The sequence below is a fragment of the Lampris incognitus genome, chromosome 16 (genome assembly GCF_029633865.1).
Source record: "Lampris incognitus isolate fLamInc1 chromosome 16, fLamInc1.hap2, whole genome shotgun sequence".
NCBI classification, from domain to species: domain Eukaryota; kingdom Metazoa; phylum Chordata; class Actinopteri; order Lampriformes; family Lampridae; genus Lampris; species Lampris incognitus.
In genome coordinates, this window is record NC_079226.1 from 41,871,287 (window position 1) to 41,881,835 (window position 10,549).

Sequence of the window (10,549 nt, forward strand, 5' to 3'; positions counted from 1 at the left end):
TGCATATGTAGTCTATCCTCCTGTCAGGTCTCCATGGTGATAGTGGTCGTGCGGCTCAGGTCTTGTTCAGGCTGTTCAGGTCACATCTGGACACTACTTGGCGTCCTCCTCATCCTATTTTTCATATATCTTATAATTCTATTATAACATTGTTATCTGTATTGTGTAAATTGTGTACACACAACATCATTGCACGTTGTCCGTCTTGGGAGAGAGAGCCTCCTCTGTTGCTCTCCCTGAGCTTCCTTCCTATTTTTCCCTCCCTGTTAAAGGGTTTTTAGGGAGTAGTTCCTCATCCGATGTGAGGGTCTAAGGACAGGATGTTGTGTTGCTGTAAAGTCCACTGAGGCACATTAGTAATTTGTGATATTGGGCTATACAAATAAAACTGACTTGACAGATAGACAGACACATACATACACAAATATAACTGACACACAAATATACCTACAATAAGTATAATAATAATATAACAATATAATAATAGTATAATATACTAATAATAATATAATATTATAATATAATAATAATAGCACAAGTGTTGGACAGCTTTCATTCTGGAAAAGGTCATTTAGATCAACTCTGCACACAGGTAAAGAATAGCCTCAACAATCTCTCTCCCTGTCACACACACACACACACACACACACACACATCAGTATTTGCCAGACTGTCTGGTAGCCAATTTGCATATAAACAGAGGGGGAGGGGCCAGTGTTGTGTAGCTGACCTACTAACCGTGACTTAGGACTGAAATAATGTTAGCTTGCCGGCTGCGGCCAACTCATTTTTAGCCCAAATAATTTTCACAAATTAAATTCACTTGTTCGTCTTTAGGCATATGTTGCCGTCATTTCTTAAAACGTTAAATATGACGTTTCTCGCAAACATCGGAGGACAGCTGAACGGTTAATGTGACTGGAGTAAAACCAGCCAACGGGTAGTCTGGAAGAGTCAGAATCGTGGCTGCGAGCACACCATGGGGGAACAGTCACGGCTCGAAAAACGTGGCTGGGAAACGACTCACCAGTCTGTCAGCTAAGCGGTGATGAAGGCAGTACAGTGACTTGTATGCCTGCCTTGTTGAACATTCACAGCTACCCGAATGCATGCAGACGGAAAACACAAGGCTGGTTCAAACACAAAACCTCACCGGAGTGTGGTTTAGGACCGGACTTTCATCATATAGTTTGCAATTTCTCTATGTTTCCGGATGGTGTGCAGATGACATGAGTTCTCAGAGTGACCGACTGACTCCCAGCCATCCATCACCCGAACTGCTTATCCTGCTCTTAGGGGGCGGGGATGCTGGAGCCTATCCCAGCAGGCACTGGGCGGCAGGTGGGGGAGACACCCTGGACAGGCCGCCAGGCCATCACACACACACACACAGGGACAATTTAGTACGGCCGAGTCACCTGACCCACACAGACACGGGGAGAACATGCAAACTCCACACAGAGGACGACCCGGGACGACCCCCGAGGCTGGACTACCCCGGGGCTCGAACCCAGGACCTTCTTGCTGTGAGGCGACCGCGCTAACCACCGTGCCGCCAGTACTCCAACATGACAATGGAAAACCGGCATGACTGGCTGGTTTCTGCACCGCCTCTTGTCCACTTTACTGACCGACGGAGGTTTGGGTTCTGCCCCATGCCTTCATCCCCCACTGGCCATTTTCCCGGTGGCCAGCGGGCTTACAATGCACAGTAGTGTCTGATTCACCTTTAATCATCTTAAATAACCATGCTACCCTCCCCTCTGGTCGCCTCCCTCCCTCCCTCCCCTCCTTCTCTGTGCCCCATTCTCATCTTTAACCCACTTTACCAAAGCCCCCCACCAAGTCCCCCCACATACATTGATTTAAAATGCCCCCTCCCTCCCAGCCTACATTCAGTTGTAGAGAACAATGCCATGATTATCATTGTTTCTGCAGACAATAAACAACGTAGCATGTGGTCTGAACTGGTCTTAGCGGGCCAGCCCTGCAGGGTCCTGTGTCTGTCTACAGTCACCTACATTTACACAGTAGGTCACATTCAAGTAAAATGACCTGGACGATGTGGATTATTGCCTCATATGTAAAGTGCACTTAGACTCCATTCTCGCCTTGATCATGACTCAAAATGCACTTGTTCATTTTTGTTTTGTAAAGAGAAATGACATAAACCTGATCCGGTTTGTGTTCTGCTGATTTGCTGCAAACCGGAGGTACTGGAATACCAAACGCCGGTTCACATGAGATTCACCCCTTTATAGAAGCAGGAGAAGTCAAGCCGAGAGTTAGCCGTGTCTGCGGGTGGGAAGCCAGATGTGGGTATGTGTCCTGGTCGCTGCACTAGCGCCTCCTCTGGTCAGCTGGGGCGCCTGTTCGGGGTCCTCCCACGTGCTACGTCCCCCTGGTGAAACTCCTCACTGTCAGGTGAAAAGAAGCGGCTGGTGACTCCACATGTATGGGAGGAGGCATGTGGTAGTCTGCAGCCCTCCCTGGATCGGCAGAGGGGGGTGGAGCAGAGACCGGGACGGCTCGGAAGAGTGGGCTGATTGGCCGGATACAATTGGGGAGAAAAAAGGAAAAATATCAACCAAAAGAAAACAGCAAGGGAACCCAGGGCATGTTTCACCTACTTCACTTCTAACATAGCTCTTTTTCCCCCAAACAGGCACTCCGACCGACCAGAGGAGGCGCAAGTGCAGTGATCGGGACACATACCCACATCAACTTTACTGTGAAACAACATTTATGACCTCATCTGCCCCGCACCCCTTCACACTGCATCCCACCCCGAGGTTCTGCTGGGACGGCTCGGCGTAGAAGGACCCATGGCTCCAATTCCAAAGAACCAGGCAGCACAGCGTTCATCATGGCCACCGAAGCAGCATTTTCCTGGAACTGTGTCTACCTCGCCAGACCAGCCCGGTAACACCTCGACTTGCTCTGTGTGGGTTCAGACACACAGCCAATAGAACTTCACCAGCCCGGTAACACGTGGACTTGCTCTGTGTGGGTTCAGACACACAGCCAATAGAACTTCACCAGCCCGGTAACACCTCGACTTGCTCTGTGTGGGTTCAGACACACAGCCAATAGAACTTCACCAGCCCGGTAACACCTCGACTTGCTCTGTGTGGGTCCAGACACAGAGCCAATAGAACTTCACCAGCCCGGTAACACCTCGACTCGCTCTGTGTGGGTTCAGACACACAGCCAATAGAACTTCACCAGCCCGGTAACACCTCGACTTGCTCTGTGTGGGTTCAGACACAGAGCCAATAGAACTTCACCAGCCCGGTAACACGTGGACTTGCTCTGTGTGGGTTCAGACACACAGCCAATAGAACTTCACCAGCCCGGTAAAACCTCGACTTGCTCTGTGTGGGTTCAGACACAGAGCCAATAGAACTTCACCAGCCCGGTAACACGTGGACTTGCTCTGTGTGGGTTCAGACACACAGCCAATAGAACTTCACCAGCCCGGTAACACGTGGACTTGCTCTGTGTGGGTTCAGACACACAGCCAATAGAACCTCACCAGCCCGGTAACACCTCGACTTGCTCTGTGTGGGTTCAGACACACAGCCAATAGAACTTCACCAGCCCGGTAACACCTCGACTTGCTCTGTGTGGGTTCAGACACACAGCCAATAGAACCTCACCAGCCCGGTAACACCTCGACTTGCTCTGTGTGGGTTCAGACACACAGCCAATAGAACTTCCCCAGCCCGGTAACACCTCGACTTGCTCTGCGTGGGTTCAGACACACAGCCAATAGAACTTCACCAGCCCAGTAACACCTTGACTTGCTCTGTGTGGGTCCAGACACACAGCCAATAGAACTTCACCAGCCCGGTAACACCTCGACTTGCTCTGTGTGGGTTCAGACACACAGCCAATAGAACCTCACCAGCCCGGTAACACCTCGACTTGCTCTGTGTGGGTTCAGACACACAGCCAATAGAACTTCACCAGCCCGGTAACACCTCGACTTGCTCTGTGTGGGTTCAGACACACAGCCAATAGAACCTCACCAGCCCGGTAACACCTCGACTTGCTCTGTGTGGGTTCAGACACACAGCCAATAGAACCTCACCAGCCCGGTAACACCTCGACTTGCTCTGTGTGGGTCCAGACACACAGCCAATAGAACTTCACCAGCCCGGTAACACCTCTACTTGCTCTGTGTGGGTTCAGACACACAGCCAATAGAACCTCACCAGCCCGGTAACACCTCGACTTGCTCTGTGTGGGTTCAGACACACAGCCAATAGAACTTCACCAGCCCGGTAACACCTCGACTTGCTCTGTGTGGGTTCAGACACACAGCCAATAGAACCTCACCAGCCCGGTAACACCTCGACTTGCTCTGTGTGGGTTCAGACACACAGCCAATAGAACTTCACCAGCCCGGTAACACCTTGACTTGCTCTGTGTGGGTCCAGACACACAGCCAATAGAACTTCACCAGCCCGGTAACACCTCGACTTGCTCTGTGTGGGTTCAGACACACAGCCAATAGAACTTCACCAGCCCGGTAACACCTCGACTTGCTCTGTGTGGGTTCAGACACACAGCCAATAGAACTTCACCAGCCCGGTAACACCTCGACTTGCTCTGTGTGGGTTCAGACACACAGCCAATAGAACTTCACCAGCCCGGTAACACCTCGACTTGCTCTGTGTGGGTCCAGACACACAGCCAATAGAACTTCCCCAGCCCGGTAACACCTTGACTTGCTCTGTGTGGGTCCAGACACACAGCCAATAGAACTTCCCCAGCCCGGTAACACCTTGACTTGCTCTGTGTGGGTCCAGACACACAGCCAATAGAACCTCACCAGCCCGGTAACACCTCGACTTGCTCTGTGTGGGTCCAGACACACAGCCAATAGAACTTCACCAGCCCGGTAACACCTCGACTTGCTCTGTGTGGGTCCAGACACACAGCCAATAGAACCTCACCAGCCCGGTAACACCTCGACTTGCTCTGTGTGGGTCCAGACACACAGCCAATAGAACCTCACCAGCCCGGTAACACCTCGACTTGCTCGGTGTGGGTTCAGACACACAGCCAATAGAACTTCCCCAGCCCGGTAACACCTTGACTTGCTCTGTGTGGGTCCAGACACACAGCCAATAGAACTTCACCAGCCCGGTAACATGTGGACTTGCTCTGTGTGGGTTCAGACACACAGCCAACAGAACTTCACCAGCCCGGTAACACCTCGACTTGCTCTGTGTGGGTTCAGACACACAGCCAATAGAACCTCACCAGCCCGGTAACACGTGGACTTGCTCTGTGTGGGTTCAGACACACAGCCAATAGAACCTCACCAGCCCGGTAACACCTCGACTTGCTCTGTGTGGGTTCAGACACACAGCCAATAGAACTTCACCAGCCCGGTAACACCTTGACTTGCTCTGTGTGGGTTCAGACACACAGCCAACAGAACTTCACCAGCCCGGTAACACCTCGACTTGCTCTGTGTGGGTCCAGACACACAGCCAATAGAACTTCACCAGCCCGGTAACACCTCGACTTGCTCTGTGTGGGTCCAGACACACAATCAATAGAACTTCACCAGCCCGGTAACACCTCGACTTGCTCTCTGTGAGCAGCGACCGGGACGGCTCAGAGGAGTGAGGTAATTGGCCAAGTACAACTGGGGAGAGGGAATCCCCCCCCCCCAAAAAAAGGTTCAAAACCCAGGACAACACCAGGACTTCGGCGCGTCTCCTTTGCTAAAGAAAGTTGATGGTTTAGGTTCACGCACGATGTGATACGGCCGTGTTGGCGCCGTTGCTACGACATCATCACTACTGTGACTCCAGAACCATCGGACCGATCACTTCGTTGTGATTTCGTGCCTTTGCGACACAGAGAAAAAGACCAGAGAAATACCAACGCTCGCCTGACATAAGCTCAACCTAACACTTGTCTGATCTGCTGTACCTTGGAGAGTAGAACGATACTCGGTAAAATGCTTCTCGTTTCACAGCAGGGAAACGTCTTATGTTACGTGGACTTTTTTGGAACAACCCTCAGACTGGTCCTGGTTTTGTTTAGTGGGTGGGTAGAGCCCATCTGCAGCTGGCCATTGCTGGTAATAGGTTGGTAAATAAGTCTGTCACACCTTGACTCTAAACACTCCTAAGACTTCGGACGTGGGGTAGAAACTAAATTCTTTCTCTCTGGAGACCTGAGGAGCACATCTGGCTGTGATGACTACAACCTGAAACCAGCGAGGAGACAGGATGTGGTCGGTCTTACATGCGCGCACACATACAGGAAACACTGCATTAACTTACTTATCACTCATATACTCTATATACCCATTAAAACACACACACACACACACACACACACACACAGCTTTTGACCGAGGCATAAAGTACACTTCTACCTTTCAGCCTCTGTGACAGTTGTGCTACCTACATGTGTGTCATGATCTTGTGCAGAAAGACACCGTCCACCAACTCCATGAACATGTTGACGGGCTGCTCCGAGCCCACCTCATCACACGACCCCAGCGGACCCAACGTCCTCACCTAAAGGCAGAGGGGTGAAGGGACATAAACAGAGATCAACTACACAAGTCACCCTTGTAACACGCTCACATTAGATCCACCGATTTCAGATACCTTTTCTATTTCTACGTCGTTTATCGTGAGTTTCTTGTCTTAGTTGGTGGATTTTTTTCCCCAAAGATTATAAATGTTGTTTTGCTTAAGTGCGGTGCTAGTTTGTTTGCATCAAACCAACGCTTCATCCTGCTCAACTCTGTTTCCCCTGTATCCACAAGTTGTTCTATGTTGTCTCCACAGAAGAGTAAGGTTGTATCATCGGTGAATAGAATATTTGTCAGGGTTTTTGACACTTTACATATATTGTTTATGTACAATATGAACAACAATGGTCCCAACATTGAGCCCTGGGGCACTCCACACCTAACCTACAGTAATTGTGATTCGAAGTTTTGCATTTGTATTATTTGTAAAGCGCTCCGAGTGGCCGTTGCAGCTAGAAAAGCGCTCTATAAAATGTAACTTGATTGATTAATTGATTGATTGAAGTGTTCCTCTCTGAGTTGACCTATAATCGTATTCCCATTGCGGAAGATCAATTTCAAACTTATATTTACCGCAGTCAACTAAGTATTTCAATTAATGTTTTATTGCTAACATAGAAATCTAGACCCACGGTGACTTTGAATGAAATGAGAATGTGAGACAGTAGAGACATGGACGGTAGAAAGAAACAGAAAAAGTAGGACGCAGAATAGTGTAGGTTGCTGGGCGAAAGTTGTCCCGTGCTTGTTAACAAAGCCAGGAAACGTTCGTTGTTGGCCTGTCCAACCTAAAGGATGTGAGGTCACAGAGCGACAGGAAGTGCCCCAGGTTTAATGACCTGCTGACAGCTGTTGGTGTCACAGACTGGGGCGGGACCCCAAACATGGGTCATGGGAAATTTAAAATAAAATGGATTATTCTGGGGGGCGGGGGGGGGGAAACCCTCTATAACCCTAATACACCAATTCTATTTAAACACTTCCTGTTTTGTGAGAGGGGATTTGACGTGACTGAGTAGCGGGGTGGTTATAAAGCCTAGGTAAAGGTGAAGACACCCCGGGTTTAACCTGGACCTTCACATGGACAGGAGACCCCGCTTTGACCCACAGGCTGCATGTCTTACCACAACGGGTGGGCACAAGTGTCTGAGGTGCAGGTAGGAACCAGACAAATCCTGCTTTTGAAAATAACGACAGAAATCTCAAAACAGTATTCTAAAGCACACACACCACTTGAAGACAGAGGCCAAACAGGGGCAAATATTAGCAGTAATATGTTAAAATGCTGCGTATCAGTGACACGGTGGCATGATTATAAACTTCTTTCTCCAGGTCCTTCTCCAAATGTAGCCTAGTTTGGTTCAGACTTTATATGAATAAATTCTGCAACATGCAGTCTTTAGCGTCATGTGACTGAGAAATAAATCGGGTGTATTTCTCTGCAGACGGCCGCTGCAGGATTAATATGGCTGTTCATTAACCAAGCGCAGGAGGCCACGTGTCTCTGTGTGTTTCATTTGTAGACCAAAACTCTGCAGGTCACAAAGGCTGACGTGAACTACCTTCACTTTCAATACAGACAGAGTCGATGACCTGAGAGACACAGACAGACAGACAGACAGACAGACAGAAAAGAGACACAGAGACAGAGAGAGAGAGAGAGACAGGGAGAGAGAGAGACAAGGAGAGAGAGAGACAGAAAGACAGACAGACAGAACAGAGACACAGAGAGAGAGACAGGGAGAGAGAGAGACAGGACGAGAGAGAGACAGAGAGAGCGAGACAGACAGACAGGCAGAGAGACAGACAGAGAGAGACAAAGAGAGAGGGGGACAGAGAGACAGAGACAGAGAGAGACACAGAGGGGGGGGGCACAGAGACAGACAGACAGAAAGACAGACAGACAGACAGGCAGAGTGACAGACAGAGAGAGACAAAGAGAGAGGGGGACAGAGAGACAGAGAGAGACACAGAGGGGGGGGGGGGCACAGAGACACACAGACAGAAAGACAGACAGACAGACAGACAGGCAGAATGACAGACAGAGACAAAGAGAAAGGGGGACAGAGAGACAGAGACAGAGAGAGACACAGAGGGGGGGAGCAGAGTGACAGACAGAGAGAGACAAAGAGAGAGGGGGACAGAGAGACAGAGAGAGACACATTGGGGGGGCAGAGTGACAGACAGAGAGAGACAAAGAGAGAGGGGGACAGAGAGACAGAAAGAGACACATTGGGGGGGCAGAGTGACAGACAGAGAGAGACAAAGAGAGAGGGGGACAGAGAGACAGAGAGAGACACATTGGGGGGGGCACAGAGACAGACAGACAGAAAGATAGACAGACAGACAGGCAGAGTGACAGACAGAGACAAAGAGAGAGGGGGACAGAGAGACAGAGACAGAGAGAGACACAGAGGGGGGGGGGCAGAGTGACAGACAGACAGACAGAGAGAGAGGGGGACAGAGAGACAGAGACAGACACAGAGGGGGGGGGCACAGAGACAGACAGACAGAAAGACAGACAGACAGACAGACAGGCAGAGTGACAGACAGAGACAAAGAGAGAGGGGGACAGAGAGACAGAGACAGAGAGAGACACAGAGGGGGGGGGCAGAGTGACAGACAGAGAGAGACAGACAGAGAGAACACGCATTCTTCCATGTCTACCTGTCTAGAGTTCATTGCATCCATGGCCCCAGTAGGTTTGTATGAGATCTCATTCTGCGTGTGTATGCGTGTGTATGCGTGTGTGTGTGTGCGTGCGCGTGTGTTGCCCAACTCACCCAGACCACCAGCGGCGACTCCATGAAACTAGCCAGCAACTCAGACAGAGTCACGTCCATGTTGATTGATTTAGGCTTATCAATAAACGGTTCCTAACTTGATCAACGGCCCTGTAAATTTAAAACGCAGGGCTCGTGCGTCGCGGCGGCGGCGGCGGCGGAACAATACCTCCGCGAGGCATCAATCCCGTGCACGAGCGACCGCACTATTGTCCCGGGCTGCCCCGCGCCCGAAACGCCGAGTTTATTCTCTCCATCCGAACGGAAACTCCGCGAAAGCAGACCCACCTTCAGATCCGGTCCCGGACGCGAGTTCGGGTCCGGATCCGGTTGGTTTGTTTTGAGCGAACGAAAAGTGTTTTAGGTGGAAGTTGGAACAGTCGCTCCAAACTTCGCAGGACAGTTGCGCGCGTTGCCAAGGAGATCCGAGTCAGGCCGTAAAGTGAGCGAAGCCGCCGTGAAACAGGGCGGACGCCCCGCAGAGGGACTTGTGACTCGGAGGTACGACAAGTTAGAAACGCCGCTTCCGCCGATTGTACAAGGTCGTTACATCCCCTCCATGTCGCTCTCGATCGCGATCAACCTGCGGCCGAGTTTGATGGACAGGATGGAAAGCCAACCCGTAGCGGCCAGAACGTAGTTCCGCCTCCAGCGATAAATCAGCCAATCAAAAAACCGGGGGGGGGGGCCTCGGTCGTATCGTAATGAACCGTGACGTCATCCTCGGGTCAGCGTACGTGGTACAGAGGTCCGGTACCTCCGGTCGGGGGGAGGCCGCCGTGCACATGTGGCGTGACGTGGTCTCCCCCCCGCCGGTCACACGGAGAGGAGTCCTTTAACCCATTCATAAATCCTGTCCTGCCAATCACCCACACGCAGACCCGTGGAAGAGCCGGAAACACGAGCGGTTCTGTCTGCGGCGAACAGCTGGAACAGCGTTACGCGTGTTCCGCCGCTGGTCTCGCGCCGAGACGTGCTGCCGGGGGGCCTCCGCGGACTCGCCACTGAGCAGCTTCTCTTGCTATGGGAAAATGGAGAATTTGGTGTCTTTAAACACCCCCCCCCCCACCAAAAAAAAAGGCGACAAATATCTTTTCATAATAAATCTGTTAATGGTATTGGCAAAACATTTATCCACAAAAGCAAATTCACAAACCAAAAAAAACCTTCTTTTGTTGCTTTACTGAAAGATATTGAA

The 10,549-nt window shown here is 50.7% G+C and overlaps 1 protein-coding gene across 2 annotated transcripts in view; it reads right to left on the reverse strand.

Moving 5' to 3' along the window:
• Nucleotides 1-9,900, reverse strand: part of ccdc88c (coiled-coil domain containing 88C) — a 107,152-nt gene extending 97,252 nt beyond the window's left edge. For both annotated transcript variants that reach the window (XM_056296532.1, XM_056296531.1), the window contains exons 1-2: nt 9,352-9,900; nt 6,436-6,548 (exon numbers count right to left, since the gene is read on the reverse strand). In XM_056296532.1, coding sequence (XP_056152507.1) covers nt 6,436-6,548; nt 9,352-9,411 — 173 coding nt within the window. In that variant the 5' untranslated portion in view covers nt 9,412-9,900. The remainder of the gene's footprint in view (nt 1-6,435; nt 6,549-9,351) is intronic.
• Nucleotides 9,901-10,549: the final 649 nt, after the last annotated feature.